We start from the raw sequence: 17,704 nt of genomic DNA on the forward strand, positions 1-17,704 counted from the left end.
TATGCTTGTAATTCGTAATTTCTCATTGAACTTGATAGAAGCACTTTAGTTCAAGGGGCCAAGTGTTCTTCAGTGAGTTTTCAAGTGAGCATCCTCACCTCTACAACATTCACACACCTTTATTAAATAGACTCACGTTTGCTCACGCCAAGATCCTGCTGGCTCTGCACAAATGCTGTTAACACCATGATGACCCAGTTCCCACATCCCACATCTTCAGCAGCCATGGCCTTTCTTGCACTTGACTTGATGCAGCTTTGAAGTTTTCAAAAAGCACCTGACACTGATTTGTCAACGTTGCAATGCCTGACACCAAGCGTACATCTTTAAGACACTATTCAAGGTATTTTTTCCTTACACTAAGGTCATCCAGATTTTAATGGGCACTAAAATTACACAGAAACTTGCATACTAACTGGAAGTGATCGCCTGCCTAGTAGTGGTTGAGTTTGTTAGGTTCTTGTAACATTTCCTGATTCATGTGCTCACTTGCATGGGAGGGTCATGGAAATTATACATTGGATGCACTCATCATGAAAACTCACAATGGATTTCCTTAAGATTTACGAATTTCTCAAATTTTAGTCCAGTAACCCTAACCCTAAAGCTAAAACTAGTTTAAGCCACCCTTAGCTGCTTTACAATTGCTAGGGACAACATGAAATTATTCCACAGCAGAAGTTGCTCATGAATCCCCTAAAACTTTAGGGGAGAGAGGAGGGAGTGATTCTCCTTGGGAAAAACATTCCAAGGGCTTTAATGGGCCTCTGGATGACTGCCTGGTGTCCACCCTTGTACTAAACCAGTTTCCTTGCAACTTCCACCTTTGGTTCTAGTCGACATTAACACCTTACCAGGACCATTTGATTGGGCAAATGCTACTATACACTTTGACAAATCCAGAGGTCGTTTCCCCCACTGGTTAGGTTATGTGCCAATCCTCCACCTGTAGACACATAAAATGTGGCATTTTATCAGCAAGAATTGTTTCAAGGAATAGCTCATTCTCTAACCACTAATTCCTTTTCTACACCTTGGTAGCTATGCCTTTACCTGCCACATCCCCTTAAAATTTGATCCCATGACTGTCTATGCAGCTCAATGTGCATTTATATAGACCTATGTAAAGTATCCTTTCAGCTACCCCATCACTCCCACCTTTTAAAATTCCTTCCTCTTTCCTGGTGTTCCAGTAATTCTCCCATTCTGCTACCTCACCCATCACCCACAAACCAATATTTTTAAAGTTAACTTAAGAGGTAAATCTACATATGTAAAATTCTTCCATCTCCCAGTAACCTTTTTTTTGAGGCTTGCTGTCCCCCCAGCTGGAGTAGTGGCAGTATCTCAGATCACTGCAACCTCCACTTCGTAGGTTCAAAGGATTCTCCTGCCTCAGCCTCCCATGTAGCTGGAATCACAGGCACTCACTGCCACACCTGCCTTTTTTGTATTTTCAGTAGACATGGGGTTTCACCACGCTGGCCAAGCTGGTCTTGAAGCTGGCTTTTATTTGCACCTACCTTCTACAGTTCATACTATTAAGGCCACCCTCCTCACTGACACTTCACCGTTACCACAGGAACATTTGTAGACCGAAAACCTTGATACCCCTTCACCCAGTCTAATGCAAAATAACCTTGACTTAAAAAAAAAACAACCACCAATTGGGAATGCAACAACTTTATTGAAAGTGCAATGAAATTTGTTGAAACCTTAAAGGGGAAACTTAGACACCCCCCCTCAAGCGCAGGACCAAGTGCAGAGTGGACTCTTTCTGGATGTTGTAGTCAGACAGGGTGCGTCCATCTTCCAGCTGTTTTCCAGCAAAGATCAGCCTCTGCTGGTCAGGAGGGATGCCTTCCTTGTCCTGGATCTTTGCCTTGACATTCTCAATGGTGTCACTGGGCTCGACCTCGAGGGTGATGGTCTTGCCAGTGAGTGTCTTCACGAAGATCTGCATCCCACCTCTGAGACGGAGAACCAGGTGCAGGGTGGACTCTTTCTGGATGTTGTAGTCAGACAGGGTGCGACCATCTTCCAGCTGCTTTCCGGCAAAGATCAACCTCTGCTGGTCAGGAGGGATGCCTTCCTTGTCCTGGATCTTTGCTTTGACGTTCTCGATGGTATCACTGGGCTCGACCTCAAGGGTGATGGTCTTGCCAGTCAGGGTCTTCACGAAGATCTGCATCCCACCTCTGAGACGGAGAACCAGGTGCAGGGTGGACTCTTTCTGGATGTTGTAGTCAGACAGGGTGCGACCATCTTCCAGCTGTTTCCCAGCAAAGATCAGCCTCTGCTGGTCAGGAGGGATGCCTTCCTTATCCTGGATCTTTGCCTTGACATTCTCAATGGTGTCACTGGGCTCCACCTCGAGGGTGATGGTCTTACCAGTCAGGGTCTTCACGAAAATCTGCATCCCACCTCTGAGACGGAGAACCAGGTGCAGGGTGGACTCTTTCTGGATGTTGTAGTCAGACAGGGTACGACCATCTTCCAGCTGCTTCCCGGCAAAGATCAACCTCTGCTGGTCAGGAGGGATGCCCTCTTTGTCTTGGATCTTTGCCTTGACATTCTCAATGGTGTCACTGGGCTCCACCTCGAGGGTAATGGTCTTACCAGTCAGGGTCTTCACGAAGATCTGCATCCCACCTCTGAGACGGAGAACCAGGTGCAGGGTAGACTCTTTCTGGATGTTGTAGTCAGACAGGGTGCGACCATCTTCCAGCTGCTTCCCGGCAAAGATCAACCTCTGCTGGTCAGGAGGGATGCCCTCTTTGTCTTGGATCTTTGCCTTGACATTCTCAATGGTGTCACTGGGCTCCACCTCGAGGGTAATGGTCTTACCAGTCAGGGTCTTCACGAAGATCTGCATCCCACCTCTGAGACGGAGAACCAGGTGCAGGGTGGACTCTTTCTGGATGTTGTAGTCAGACAGGGTACGACCATCTTCCAGCTGTTTTCCAGCGAAAATCAGCCTCTGCTGGTCAGGAGGGATGCCTTCCTTATCTTGGATCTTTGCTTTGACATTCTCGATGGTGTCACTGGGCTCGACCTCAAGGGTGATGGTCTTGCCAGTGAGTGTCTTCACGAAGATCTGCATCCCACCTCTGAGACGGAGCACCAGGTGCAGGGTGGACTCTTTTTGGATGTTGTAGTCAGACAGGGTGCGACCATCTTCCAGCTGTTTCCCAGCAAAGATCAACCTCTGCTGGTCAGGAGGGATGCCTTCCTTGTCTTGGATCTTTGCCTTGACATTCTCGATGGTGTCACTGGGCTCAACCTCGAGGGTGATGGTCTTACCAGTCAGAGTCTTCACAAAGATCTGCATTGTCTAACAAAAAAAGCCAAAAACCGCCAAGATTTAGCAGATAATTTACTAGTCTTCGTAATACTGAAAGTTACATGTTATAGTGACCCAAATGATTACATTTTAAAAAGTGCCTAAGAAACTTCACAAAATACACTCGCCAACCCCGAGCGCATAGTTCAAAACCCAAGCTTCCGCTTCTTAAGATAGGTACACAAAACTGACCAAAAAAACTGACGTCTCGCTTATCCCTCCCCTCACCAGAGGTCCGGCGCCTGTCGATTCAGGAAGACCTACCCTAGGCCCCAACCCTGCGTCCTGCGACGGAGAAAAGCCTACTGCACACCTACCGGCAGGTGGCCCCACCCTACATTATGAGCCAACGGAACGGGTGACGTCACGACACGACGAACGCGCGCGCTCCCCGAGGTACGGGTCAACTGCCAAGCGGCACCGCCATAACTGCCGCCCCCGCAGCAGACGACAAACCGAGTTCTCCAGTCAGTGACAGACTTCATTCACGTCAGGGTCCCCAAATGGTGCCCCAGCCCATCTCACCCGAATAAGAGCTTTCCCGCATTAGCGAAGGCCTTAAGGCCCTGGGTTCTTGCCGCCCACCATGCCCCCCACCTTGTTTCAACGACCTCACAGCCCGCCTCACAAGCGTCTTCCATTCAAGACTCGGGAACAGCCGCCATTTTGCTGCGCTCCCCGCAACCCCCAGCTCAGGGCCACCTTGTTCGCGGACCCAGACTAGAGCCCTCGGCGGTCTCTCGACACGCCTCCATCACACCGAGCGGCCCAACGGCCACGAAAGCCCGAGCCAGCCCAGCAGCCCTCTACTCACCAAGCGGCGATCACAGCGACCAACAAACAACAACCTCGACCCAAATCCCTGCTGCGACGGAACTAGCTGCGCCACACCCGGCGCGTCCTTATATAGTCATCGGAGTTCACCGCCTCAAGGAGATCCCTCCGCAGAATAGCCGAGAAGGGACTACTTTTCCTCTCCTGTTTCGCTCTCTGGAAAGAAAACCAGTGCCCTAGAGTCACCCAACTCCCGTCCTAAAATGTCCTCCTACTAATACTGGGGTTCTAAGGCCGAGTCTTGTGGGCAGCGGGCCGCCGTCCTGAGCATCCGGGCGGAAGGATCAGGACGCTCGCTGCGCCCTGAGGCTGACGTGACAGCGTTCGCCGCGAAGAGGGGGGCGCCCGCGGGAGGCGCCAAAACCCGGCCTGGAGTCCGCTGCACCCGGAGCGGGTGGGCGGCCCGCGTTCCTTAGCCGCGGTCCTGCGGACCCTCCCCTCACTCCCGCGGTCCCCTCGGGTCGCGAACCCCGCGTTCGGCGGACGTGGGGCGCGGACCGAGCGCCTTCCTCAGAGTCGAGGTCTCCCTCCCCTCCCTCGTGACCCGCCCTGGCCCACCCTGCGAGACGACGGGTCTTTACTTTGGGGTCACATTTGAGGTAATGACGGGGCTTCCTTTTCTCAGCCCCCCTCAACCTCCTTGAGCCTCCCAGGCCGGTCGCGGGGGCTCCCGGGGCCGCGCCCATCCCCCGCTGCGGGCCGCGGGACAAGAACAATGACTCGGCAGATCTCAGGGCGGGCGTGGCCCTAAAGCTGGGGAATGCTCGAGAACTTTCGAGGGGAGACCCTGCAGAGGAGCTGGGTGTCCAGGTTAAATTTGGAAAAGAGAGGCTGTAACCCCACACAGTTTTATTTTAGTTGGAACCCAAGGCTGAGCGAACGACATCCTTCTAGACTGTTCTTTCACCTTCCTCTATATTCTGAGGGCCGGGTATGGAAAGGTCCTGCTTGGTGCCAACAGGGAGGCATGGAAATTTCTCTGGTTTCAATGGGTACGATTATTGTAATCAGGATCCATTCAATAATCGGACCCATTTAAACCGGAGATTTTAAAAGACAGGAATAGAATCTCAGCCCTATTTCAGTGCAGGGTAGGGTGTCAAATATGAAATGTAATTCTACAGGGCAATTCTATTTTGATAAAAGAAGTGGGGAGAAAAGAATCACCAGCCAGCTTTTTAAATTTTTACCACAACCTATTTTGTGATCCCTACGTGTCATTTCTTCAGTATATTTTAAAAGTGTTTTAAAATATACGAACGTGGTGAGATTTTTTAAATGTGTCTTTTTGAAGTGTACAGTGAAAAGTCTCCCGTATGCCCTCAATTTCCCAGCCACTGTTCCTTCTGGACTCTTCTACAAATAGTCCCTGTTGCTACAAATGTATTGGAGGTAGGGAGGCTATTTTGATTTCTACCCTTGAAAGCTTCAAAAGAAGAGAAAAAGAGGCCACGAACTGAAAAATATTTTGCCATTAGGAAAAGGCTGCATTCTTGTTTTAAGTTATGAACATTACATTATTTAAACGGCACACTTAAAATATGCATCAAAGCAAAATGAACCTGCTGTATATTTTCTATGGTAACGCATGTTTGTATGTATTTATGAGAATCCAAGATCTGTGCATTGTTCAAAACAGACTTTGACATCTCTAATTTTTAACATTTTAAAGAGAATGAATTCATGTGTTACTGGGAAATTAAAACGAATAATAAAAGTGTCATTTTCCAGGATTGGCAGGATACTCCAGTGATTTCCAATACACATTTCTGCAAAGTTTTTGGTTTTTGTTTTTCCCCTAGATTTCGGGAAGAAGTTTTGAAAGGATTAAAAAGCTGAGATTCTTTCTGAGGTGACCAGGCCTGGCTTTCAACCACGCCCTGGTTGCTTTTGGCTGTCACTCTGCTGCAAGCCTTGTGATTCATGTTGTTTAAAGGCTGAGTCACCAGCTTTGTGACATAGCTTTTTTCAGAGTCCAAAAGGTACAGAGAAAAAACAGCCCTGACTGCAGAGGCAGGGGAGGGAGAGGAGGACAGGAGGAGGAAAAAGAAAGAAGAGGGGATGAGGGTAGGGTGGGTAATGGGCCAAAGGTTAGCTACAAAGAGAAACCAATGTTGTCTCTAGCAGAAAAAAATTATTGAAAACACCCCAGCATTCCCTGACTTAAATGGTTATTGAAGCAAACAGAAATAAACCTTTCTCCAAGGTCAATGAGGTGACAGGGAAGGGAAAAGAAAATGGCCTCCTAAAACACAGTTGTCTGATGTTTCTCTAGAACAATGGTTCTCAACAAGGAGTGATTTGCCCTTCAGGGGACATTTGGCAGTATCTGGAGATATTCTTGGTTGTCACAACTCAGGGGCGGTTAGGGGGTGCTAATACTAATACTAGCACTGTTGGTAGACACCAGGGATGCCGCTGAACGTTCTATGAGGGTCAGTCCCCCACAACAAAGAATTATCAGACCCAAATGTTAATAGTGCTGAAATTAAGAAACCCTGTCCTACAAAGGATTCTTGTTGTTGCAACAACTGCTTTTCTATTTTCTGAAAGGGTTCCCAAAGTCTAAATGTCCCACTTGGACTCAGGAGTCAGGTATCAAGTCACGCTCTTAAAACCTAAACCATGCTGACCTAGAATGCGATGTGCTAGAATGTGCGAGAATCGGGATGAGTCACTGGATCCGTTTTCAGTTCGTTCCACCCACAGATCCGTCCTTTGCAGGCGCCCCAGAAAAGATTGCTTCAGAGCTGGCACCAATGGAGAAGAGACGAGGCCCAGCAACAGGGCGGGATTGGCAGGCGGAAGGGAGCATGTGATGGGCTGAGCTCACAAAGGGCCGGGGTGCTGGGCTGCAGCTGGGGAGGGTGGGGTGGATCAGCGCCTGCTCCTCCGCGTGCCTTTCTCCCCTCCCCCTAAGGATTCAGTTCCCCCTTCTGAAAGTCACCACCTTGTATGTGACTTAATCCAGCCCCATGAAACTGTCTGAGAGCATGAGTGAGGGTCAACAAACCTGTTTCCCCCAAGAAAAAGGGTGGAATCAGAGAGGTGGTGGGAAGGGTTTGTCTTGCTTTGGCATCGCTTATATAACCATAAAAGGTTGTCAAGGACGCCTGCAGGTTAGAGGCCTGGCAAACAGGAAGGAAAAAAAAAACCCTAGGGAATGTGTTCTTCTTCCTGTTTCTACTTGTGCTGTATAGCTATGGTGGAACACAAACCGCTCCAGCTTAAAAATAACCCATTCATCTCAGCAGCCAAAACGGGACTTAAGACCTAGTCTCCAAATTTGCCTAGTTTAGGAACATTAGGAAGTTATTTAACCTATTTGGGCTTTGTTTGTGTCGTTGTTTGGTTTTGTCTTAAAATTGTGGTAAAATACACATAAAATTTACCATTCTTAAGTGTACATTTCTGTAGCATGAAGTACATTCAGTGTTGTGCATCAGCCATCACCACCAATCCATTTCTGGAACTCTTTTCGTCTTGCAAAACAAACTCTGTCCCCATGAAAAACTAACTCCCCATTTCTCCCTCCCACCAGCCCCTGGCATCCACCATTCTGCTTTCTGTCTCTATGAATTTGACTACTCATGTGACCTCATATAATAAGCTTTGTTTAAGGGTAAAATACAATTTAATAGTTGAAAAAGCACTTTTTTCAAGGAGTATTTCTAGGAAGCTCCAATTCCTAACACCAGCCTTTAACAATAACAACTCCCTGCGGTATTTTTTTTTCTTGTCATGCACTAGTAGAAATATTTGGCTTTGTTTCTTTGTTTTTTGAAACAGTGTCTCGCTCTGTCATGCAGTGGTATGATCACGGCTCACTCTGCAACCTGGACGTTCCCACTCAGGTGACCCTCCCACCTCAGCCTCCTGTGTAGGTAGGACTACAGGTATGTGCCACCACACCTAATTTTTGCATTTTTTGTAGAGAGGAGGGTTTCGCACTTTGGGAGGCTGAGGCCGGTGGATCACCTGAGGTCAGGTGTTCAAGACCAACCTGGCCAACGTGCTGAAACTCCGTCTCTACTAAAAATACAAAAATTGTCAGGCGTGGTAGCTCACACCTGTAATCCCAGCTACTCCAGAGGCTGAGGCAGGAGAATCACTTGAGCCCTGGAGGCAGAGGTTGCAGTGAGTCGAGATCATGCCACTGCACTCCAGCCTGGGTGACAGAGTGAGACTCTGTTTCCAAAAAATAAAATAAGAGATGGGGGTTTCACCATGTTGCCCAGGGTGGTCTTGAACTCCTGGGCTCAAGTGATCCTCCTGCCCTGGCCTCCCACAGGGCTGGGAATACAGACATGAGCTAATGTGCCTGGCTGAAATATTTAATTATAAGGTACAAAGTAATGTCATATAAGTGGGGGTCATAGTAAGAAATAAAAAATAAAAATAAAAAATATTGAAAAAAATAGCCAGGCATGGTGGCCTACACGTGTAATCCCAGCATTTTGGGAGGCCAACGTGAGAGGGTCACTTCAGCCCAGGAGTTAAAGACCAGCCTGAGCTACATGGTGAAACCCTGTCTCTACCAAAACAAACAAAAATTAGCCAGGCGGTGGTGCATGCCTGTAGTTTCAGCTGCTCAGGAGGGTGAGGTGGGAGGATCACTTGAGCCCAGGAGTTTGAGGCTGTAGTGAGCTGTGATTGCGCTACAGCTCTCCAGCCTGGGCAACAGAAACAGACCCTGTCTCAAGAAAAATAAATAAATAAATAAACAAAAGAAGAAACAAAGTAAAACAGAAGTGAAACTGCCTTTGCAAAAGTCATAACAGAAAATTATTACAGTGAAAGAGATCTGACCTCCCTGACTCCATCTTGCGTCTAACCTCCAAACTGTCTTTGCTCATTCCTAGGTGTAGGCTGAACTGACTTTGGAGGAGCTTAGTTTACAGTTTAATTTTGAAACAAAGGTGATAACAGCCTTTTCCTAAAACAAGCCCCCTTCCTGCCCGCGCACTAGACTGCTTTGCAGGACTAACAAATTGGCCACAAGATTAGAAATTATGGTTTAGGAGTCACGCAGCTGGAGACTGCAAGATTCTGTCCATGCCCAAATTGCTCCTGAGGATAACATCACTATTGTAAAACCTAAAGCCAGTGCTTGAGATATTTTGCATACTCTGCACTCAGTGGGCCAACTGACGCCACCCAGATTGACAGACTGGCTCATCTGGTCTTGTGGCTCCCACCTAGGAACTGACTCAGGGCAAAGGGACAGCTTCGACTCCCTGTGATTTTATCTCCGACCCAACCAACCAGCACTCCCGATTTCCCAACCTCCCTACCCACCAAATTATCCTTCAAAACTCCAGTCCCTGAGTTTTCAGGGAGACTGATTTGAGTAATAGTAAAACTCCCGTCTCCCACACTGCCAGCTGTGTGTGAATTAAACGTTCTCTATTATGGCAGGGTGAGGTGGCTCACGCCTGTAATCCCAGCACTTCGGGAGGCTGAGGTGGGCGGATCACAATTTCCTTGTCTTAATAAATGGGCTGTGTCTAGGCAGCGGGCAAGGAGAAACTGTTGGGCAGTTACAGAAGCATGTAAGTTTTGTGTTAGGCCTGATGACTTCAGAAATTATCTTCGATGTTTTTTCCCCTAAAACCTTGTTGACATTTAGGGAGAAATAACCTTTCCTGAAGCTCATTAGAAACAAGCTGTCACCAATGCATCATCACCTAACTGGTGAGTCACTTCGCAAGTTTCAGTTGCCTCATCTCAAAAATGAAAGCTCTAGATCTAGGATTAGACGCTTTTATCATTTAAAACATGAAGTCAAGTCAAATGAAAGAAAGGGACTGACATGTGAGGAATTCATTATAATTGCAAAGAACTGTACCACAGAACGCAGCCGAATGCCTTCTTTCATTCTTATTATTATTTAGAGAGCTGGGACCTGGTTAAACTTTTAAAAATATTATTTATTTTTATGTATTTATTTTTGCCTAAAGATCATTCATGCAAGTAAATCAATCTCCCCTCCCTTCCCCTTCCCCTTCCCCTTCCCTTCCTTTCCTTTCCGAGCCAAGGTCTCCCTTTGTTGTACAGGCTGCTTTCAAACTCCTGGCCTCAAGCAATCTCCTGCCTCATGCCTCCCAAAGTGCTGGGATTACAGGCCTGAGCCACCATCTTTTGCTTTCAATGATAAAATACAGAAACACAGTGGAGGTGAAAGCAACTCCATCTTGGATGCTAATCCGCCAAGATAACTTCTGATTAATGCCTCTTCCAGGAAGGTCTCTAAGATTTCTACTTTACTGTTACCATAAATTCTGCCCTTAGATCAGAACAACCTAGATCATAAATCCTTCCCTTATGCAGATTCACATAACATTCTTGTCTTGCTTGAGGGGTCGGCTTCAATTGTCCTACATATTCCTTCCCTATGGTATAGAAGCCCTGGATCGGGGGTTATGGCGCAGCAAACCTTATATCCTCTGATGACCACCCTGAGACTGTGGCTTCTGTTGGTAAGTCCCTGATGAATGTTTTTTCCTGAGAAACTGGGTTTGTCAGCCCCTTTGGCCTCTCAGCTCCCTTGGCCTTTGGGGTGGGTTTGCATAGGCCTGCTCACCCCAGAACACAGTGTATGAATATAAATGTAAATTGCACGTGCATTACAGCCATGGAGACGTGTTGCTGAGGAAGCAGAGAGCAAAGCCCCGCTGGGATGCGAGTTTGCTTTTGGGTTCCTCCCATGCAAATGAGGTGGTTAGTGGCAGTGCAGAGGAGGAGTGAGATGGCAAACGGGGGGCCCAGACCTTCCAGCAACTTACACACTTGCCTCCTGATGGCCAAGAATGCGTCAACAGCCCTCGAGGCCAGTGCAGTGCAATCACAGTGGCACGAGATGTGGTATACACTCCCCAAATGATCATCCTGCTCACTTTTGCTGTGGTTTCAATCATCGAGTCAGGTTTTGCCTTAACACTTTTCTGCTGATTACTCCCATCAGCCTCTTCTAACTCATGTGCATTTGAAACATTAGAGATTTCAGAAAGGGAAGATCACGCCTGGTGTGAAAATCTGAGCTCCAAGTAGTGCCTGGAATCATAATACTTACAATAATTACATCCATGGCACTTTAATGATAAAGAACCACGGACCAAAATGAATAGAGAAATCAGCAAAACTGCAATGGAGATGCCGGGGATCGAACCCGGGGCCTCATACATGCAAAGCATGCGCTCTACCACTGAGCTACATCCCCCTCCCTATCCTGTGGTTGGTTTTGGAAGTCCTTGCTATACTCTATTCTTAAAGTGTTTTTCCTGTTTCCACGTGTTTCATTTTTATTTTTGGCTTTTATTATTGTTTTGACACATAGCAATTGTGCTCTTTTATGAGGTGTGGTATGATGTTGTGATCTATGTACACAATTTGTAATGTTCAAATCAGGGCAATGACCACATCCATCCCTTCAAACATGTATCATTTCTTTGTGTTGGGAGACATTAAAAATCCATGCTTCCAGCTATTTGAAAACGTACAATAAGTTGTTGTATTCACCCTATAGGGACACTGGAACTTATTCCTCCTATTTAGCTGTACTTTTGTATCCAGTAACCCCCCTTTGGCTATTCCCACCTCCCCCCACCTTCACTGCCTGCAGTAACCACTATTCTCTCTGTGAGACCAACTATTTCAGCTTCCGCATGTGAGTGAGATCATGCAGTATTTATCTTTCTGTGCCCGGCTTATTTCACTTTATGTAATGTCCCCCAAACTTAACCATGTTTTTTTTTTGTTGTTTCATAGCGGAAAAATGACAGGATTTAATTTTGTTTTGTATTTGTTTAAGGTCGGATAGTATTCTATTGCGTATGTACACATTTTCTCTATCCATGTATCTGTTGATGGACACATCTAGGCACTTGTGAATAAAGCTGCAATACACACAGGAGTGCGAGAGGCTTTTAGTTTTTGGTTGGTTGGTTTGTTTTGAGACAGAGTTTCGCTCTGTCGCGCAGGCTGGAGTGCAGTGGCATGATCTGGGCTCACTGCAACCTCCGCCTCCTGGGTTCAAGCGATTCTCCTGCCTCAGCCTCCCGAGTAGCTGGGACTACAGGTGGGCACCACCATGCCTGCTAATTTCTGTATTTTTAGTACAGATGGGGGTTTCAGCATGTTGGCCAGGCTGGTCTCGAACTCCTGACCTCAGGTGATCCACCTGCTTCAGCCTCCCAAAGTGCTGGGATTACAGGTGTGAGCCACTGCACCCAGCCAAGGATATTTTCTAAATTAAACTTTTGTGTGTTTAAGTGAGTGTTAGAGTTTAGCAAAACCACAACAACAACAAAAAATTGTTTTATGTTTCCCAAGTAGGTTAGCTCTTCATAATCTTGCAACTAAAATTCTAGCGGATACCGGAACCAAGGAACAAATGTAAACTGACCCATTCTTAAATGTTCCTCTTCACAGACAGAAGAGAAGAGAAGGAGAATCGAGTTTCTTTCCAATAAATAAGGGCATTGGCTTGATTGTACCTTCACCCAGAAACCTCTGATTTCTCATCCTTTAAAACCATACCAACCTTCAGTGACTTTGAGGTTTGCATATCAGCTGGAAGACATTTTTTCCTCCCAAAAGAACTATTATGGCCATGCGCCATGGCTCATGCCTGTAATCCCAGCACTTTGAGAGGCTGAGGTCGGCAGATCACTTGAGGCCAGGAGTCTGAGACCAGCCTGGCCAACATGGCATGAACCCTGTCTCTACCAAAAATGCAAAAAAATTAGCCGGATGTGGTGGCGAGCGCTTGTAGTCCCAGCTACTCGGGAGGCTAAGGCGAGAGGATTTTTGGAGCCCAGGAGGCAGTGGTTGCAGTAAGCAAAGATCATCCCACAGCACTCCAGCCTGGGAGACAGAGAGAGACAGCATCTAAAAAAACAAACAAACAAAAAAACCCTGCATATAAAAATGAGCAAACTGAAAAGAAACAGATCCACTTCCCAGAATGAAGGCTTCGGCTTGGAGGAAGGAGTCTCTTTACAATTGCCCACCGAAAAGAGCCATTCTTTTTGTTTGTTTGTTTGTTTGTTTGTTTGTTTGTTTGAGACCGAGTCTCGCTGTGTCGCCCAGGCTAGAGTGCAGTGGCTGGATCTTGGCTCACTGCAGCCACCGCGTCCTGGGTTCAAACAATTCTGCCTCAGGCTCCTGAGTAGCTGGGATTACAGGCGTGCACCACTACGCCCAGCTAATTTTTGTATTTTTAGTAGAGATGGGGTTTCACCATGTTGGTCAGGCTAGTCTCAAACTCCTGACCTCGTGATCCGCCCCCGCCCCCCCGCCCGCCCTGGCCTCCCAAAGTGCTGGGATTACAGGCGTGAGCCACCATGCCTGGCCCTAAGAGCCATTCTTTAACTGTGAATTTGCATCTCTTCCAGAGGGTTTCTTAAGCACACCAGGGGAGAGAAGTCACAATGTTTGGTGTCCTTCAGGTCATCAAAAAGCCGTTCCTTGGGGGAAAGAATGGGTGAGAAGCTAGGAGAGGGCAGAAAACTGAAGGCTGTACCTCTTTCCATCAGCCTTGAGATTTCTTGGCTGGAAATAGACACTTATTGTGACAAGGAAACCTTGCATCAAAAATGTCCTGCCACCTCGTTCTCCATAGTTCCCTGACAGCTGCTGGCACCTGAAACTCTGCCTAGACAAAGGCCATGCACAATTGTCAGAAAAGTTAGTAGCCTGGGGGCAAGAAGTGCCGGACACAGCAGCTGTGATTGCATCACCTAACCTCTTGGCCTCATCTGTGAAAGAGATTTCAATGTACCTACCTCATCTGGTTGTTATGACAATTTAATGAGTTACACATAAAGCATGTATAATAGCGTGTGATAGAAAGCACAGACTCTGGGCTGGGTGCAGTGGCTCGGGTCCGTAATCCCAGTGCTTTAGGAGGCCTAGGTGGGAGGATTGCTTGAGCCCAGGCGTTCAAGACCTGCCTGGGAAACACAGTGAGACACCCCACCCTACCCCCACTCAGGAGGCTGAGGCAGGAGGATCTCTTGAGTCTGGGAGGTCAAGACTGCATTGAGCTGAGATTGCACCACTGCACTCCAGCCTGGGCGACAGAACAAGACCCTCTCTCAAAATTAAATAAATAAATAAGGCCAGGCACACTGACTCACAACTGTAATCCCTGCACTTTGGAAGGCCGAGGTGGGTGGATCACCTGAAGTCAGGGGTTCGAGACCAGCCTGGCCAACATGAGGAAACCCTGTCTCTATTAAAAATACAAAAAATTAGCTGGGCATGGTGGCACAGGCCTGTAATCCCAGCTACTCAGGAGACTGAGGCAGGAGAATCGCTTGAACCCAGGAGGCGGAGGTTGCAGTTAGCCAAGATTGCACCACTGCACTCCAGCCTAGGCAACAAGAGCAAAACTCCATCTCAAATAAATAAATGAATAGAAGGCAGGGACTGTGAAATGTGGGTCTGGCTTTTATAAATGTGTTATTATCATAGAACTCTGCTGGAGGGCAGTTGCCTTTTCTATTCAGCCCGGTGTGATGCTTTGCTGACCCGTTTTGGGGAGATGGGGGAGAGCAGGAGGGCAATGGGGAGGTGAGGAATGGGGACCACCGTGTAAACCATCCTCTGACCTCATTTCCCCAGCCTAAGTGGGAGCCACGGGAGAGAGACCCTGGCAGCAGAAGAGCAGGATGGCGCCATAGGTGGCATCGTTTTGGATGTGGTTGAGGAGCAAGCCCACAGGTTGTTCTCAGTCCGCAGGTGCCCCTGCTTCCTCTTGTGCCCACCCACCTGGCTGCCAGAGGGCACGCTCAAACAAACCTGAAGGTTTCTCTCTGCATGAAACTCTCAGAATCAAACCCATACCTCCTGCCCTCCATATCCCTTCAAGGTACGATGTAATCCGGCCTCTGAGGGCTGCTCTGACTTCACCTCCTTCTGCCCCCCTCCTCCATCCTCCCTCTCCTCTTCCATGGGTGCTCCTTCCACACCAGCTTCCTCACTGTTTCTTCCCAGTTCAGGGCCTTTGCACTTGCTGTTTCCTCTGCCTAGAATGCTGTTCTCAGCCCTTCTTTATTTATTTATTTATTTTTGAGACGGAGTTTTGCTCTTGTTGCCCAGGCTGGAGTGCAGTGGCGCAATCTCGGCTCACTGCAACCTCTGCCTCCCGGGTTCAAGCGATTCTGCTGCCTCAGCCTCCTGAGTAGCTGGGATTACAGGCATGCGCCACCACACCCAGCTAATTTTGTATGTTTTAGTAGAGACGGGGTTTCTCCATGTTAGTCAGGCTAGTCTCAAACTCCTGACCTCAGGTGATCCACCTGCCTCGGCCTCTCAAAGTGCTGGGATTACAGGCGTGAGCCACCGTGCCCGGCCTCCAGCTCTTCTTATGGTTGGCTCTTTCTCATTTTCCTGGTCCTGGTTCAAATGCCACCTCCGCAGAAAGGCCTCCCTGACCACCTCTCTAAAGGGGCCTATGAATCCCACTCACTCTGTATTCCACGCCTCTGGTTTGCCTGGTTTTTCTTCATGGCATTTACCCATTTTATCCTATTTGTTCAATGCCAGGTCCTTCACTAGGTGGTAATCTCAACATGGCAGCACTTTCTCTATCTTACTGCCTAGAACCGTGGCTGGCACATAATAGGTACTCAGCAAATATTTGTAAAATGAATATGGAAAGTTAACTCAGCAAAAGATAAGTGCCTGGGAAAGGTGATAGCTGTATTCAGGAAGCTGAGTCTGCAACTGCCTAAAGACAAGAAAACGTCTCAAATCTATCAACATTTTCCAAGGGCCCTCCCTCAGGGCTGGAGCAAATCCTAAAACGGAAGCAGAAGGAGCAGTTACTGGCCTCGGAAGTTGATAATCTTATTCTGAGAAACCATTACATAAACCAAACAGTTTGCAGGACGGGTGCAAGAAATGATGAACACGGCCAGGCATGGTGGCTCAGGCCTGTAATCCCAGCACTTTGGGAGGCCGAGGCAGGCAGATCACCCGAGGTCAGGAGTTCGAGACCAGCCTGGTCAAAACGGTGAAACCCCCATCTCTACCAAATATACAAAAATTAGCTGGGCCTGGTGGCGCATGCCTGTAATCCCAGCTACTCAGGAGGCTGAGGAAGGAGAATCGCTTGAACCCAGGAGGTGGAGTTTGCAGTGAGCTGAGATCACACAACTGTACTCCAGCCTGGTGACAGAGCAAAACTCTGTCTCGGGAAAAAAAAAAAAAAAAAAAGAAATGGTCTCTAGGCCGGGTGCAATGGCTCACGCCTGTAATCCCAACACTTTGGGAGGCCGAGGCGGGCGGATCACAAGGTCAGGAGTTCGAGACCAGCCTGGCCAATATGGTGAAACCCTGTCTCTACTAAAAATACAAAAATTACCTGGGCATGGTGGCGGAAGCCTGCAGTCCCAGCTGCTTGGGAGGCTGAGGCGGGAGAATCGCTTGAACACGGAAGGCGGAGGTTGCAGTGAGCTGAGATCGGGCCACTGCACTCCAGCCTGGGAGACAGAGAGAGACTATGTCTCAGAAAAAAAAAAGAAAAAGAAATGGTCTCAAAAAGAAAAAAGAAAGAGACGAACACTTCCGCATGCGAGCACGGCCTTTTTCTTGCTTTCTTGTAACCGTGTGACACGCAGCAAGGCCAGAGACAACCACAGAACCAGAGTCCCATTTACCTGCTGGTTTTATTCTTTATAGGAAGAGTAAGGAAAAATATGAAAGACAGGGAAAAACATCATTGGTCTCCCCGTCGGGGAATCGAACCCCGGTCTCCCGCGTGACAGGCGGGGATACTCACCACTATACTAACGAGGACCGCCCGTAAAGTGATTGCTTCAAGTGGCTATCTTAAGGTAAATGCAGCTTTCCCTAAACAACTTCCAAAGAATTAAATATCTTGTATTTCCCACAAAACAACAGGTCTGACTTGACTTCATGCCATTTTAAGGTGATCATTTCCTGCTCGGTCTTTGATTTTGCCACGAGAGTTCAGAAAGCAGACATTAAAAAACAGAAAGCAAAAATGAACAAACAGGCATCAACAAATGTGCATTTGAGACATGAAGGAGGTAGAGACGGGAAAAACTTGACCTTATTTGATTTACCCAAACGGGGAGTGGCGGGGGAGTTTCCTTTCCCTCTGGCTCCTTGCGGACACTGCTCGGGGCTTTCTTAAATACAGAAAGTGAAAGCCTTTGATCAATTGGAAGGAATCGGCTTCGTCTATGCACCTCCAGAGAGGGAGAAAAGAAAAAGACGGAACTGCCGAAACCCGGGATCGAACCAGGGACCTTTAGATCTTCAGTCTAACGCTCTCCCAACTGAGCTATTTCGGCAGCCGTTGGGGACAAAATGCTCTTTTATCCTCCTGGTCGTTTTTCCGCCCCGGGTCTTTGGCACCAACTCTGGGAATGCAGGTTCAGCAGGGACTGCGTGCGGTGGCCTCTTCGTCTGTCAAGGCCACGACCTCTGAGAAGCCTTCTCTGATCACATCTCCCACCAAGGCCCAGCCCTTACTATTTATTGTTAACTTTATCA

General features: G+C 47.8%; 1 protein-coding gene, 1 long non-coding RNA gene and 3 other non-coding genes across 7 annotated transcripts; 1 reads left to right on the forward strand and 4 right to left on the reverse strand.

Annotated features, from left to right (window-relative positions):
- Window positions 1-1,667: 1,667 nt before the first annotated feature.
- On the reverse strand, window positions 1,668-4,521 carry UBC (ubiquitin C). Of its 3 annotated transcripts, none has more exons than XM_055236225.2 (2): window positions 4,158-4,521; window positions 1,668-3,334 (listed from the first exon to the last, which is right to left on the reverse strand). In XM_055236225.2, the coding sequence occupies exon 2, from the start codon at window positions 3,329-3,331 to the stop codon at window positions 1,730-1,732; it is 1,602 nt and encodes a 533-aa protein (XP_055092200.1). In that variant the 5' UTR covers window positions 3,332-3,334; window positions 4,158-4,521; the 3' UTR covers window positions 1,668-1,729. The 3 variants fall into 3 exon arrangements, with proteins under 3 accessions (XP_055092200.1, XP_055092202.1, XP_055092201.1); XM_055236227.2 differs by lacking the exon at window positions 4,158-4,521 and adding an exon at window positions 3,572-3,649; XM_055236226.2 differs by lacking the exon at window positions 4,158-4,521 and adding an exon at window positions 3,536-3,649.
- Window positions 4,522-4,540: 19 nt separating this feature from the next.
- Window positions 4,541-12,720, forward strand: LOC129459480 (uncharacterized). The gene is made up of 5 exons (XR_008649989.2): window positions 4,541-4,776; window positions 9,807-9,871; window positions 10,216-10,422; window positions 10,581-10,656; window positions 12,608-12,720. It is a non-coding gene; the product is annotated as an uncharacterized lncRNA (long non-coding RNA).
- On the reverse strand, window positions 11,325-11,396 carry TRNAA-UGC (transfer RNA alanine (anticodon UGC)). The gene has a single exon. It is a non-coding gene; the product is annotated as a tRNA-Ala (tRNA).
- Window positions 12,721-16,909: 4,189 nt separating the features above from the next.
- TRNAD-GUC (transfer RNA aspartic acid (anticodon GUC)) lies at window positions 16,910-16,981 on the reverse strand. The gene has a single exon. It is a non-coding gene; the product is annotated as a tRNA-Asp (tRNA).
- Window positions 16,982-17,429: 448 nt separating this feature from the next.
- On the reverse strand, window positions 17,430-17,502 carry TRNAF-GAA (transfer RNA phenylalanine (anticodon GAA)). The gene has a single exon. It is a non-coding gene; the product is annotated as a tRNA-Phe (tRNA).
- Window positions 17,503-17,704: the final 202 nt, after the last annotated feature.

Source organism: Symphalangus syndactylus, chromosome 13 (assembly GCF_028878055.3).
Source record: "Symphalangus syndactylus isolate Jambi chromosome 13, NHGRI_mSymSyn1-v2.1_pri, whole genome shotgun sequence".
In the NCBI taxonomy this organism is placed as follows: domain Eukaryota; kingdom Metazoa; phylum Chordata; class Mammalia; order Primates; family Hylobatidae; genus Symphalangus; species Symphalangus syndactylus.

What these genes read in the sequence shown, in the direction of transcription:
- UBC (XM_055236225.2), bottom strand. Translation starts at nt 3,331, where the DNA reads ATGCAGATCTTTGTGAAGACTCTGACTGGTAAGACCATCACCCTCGAG.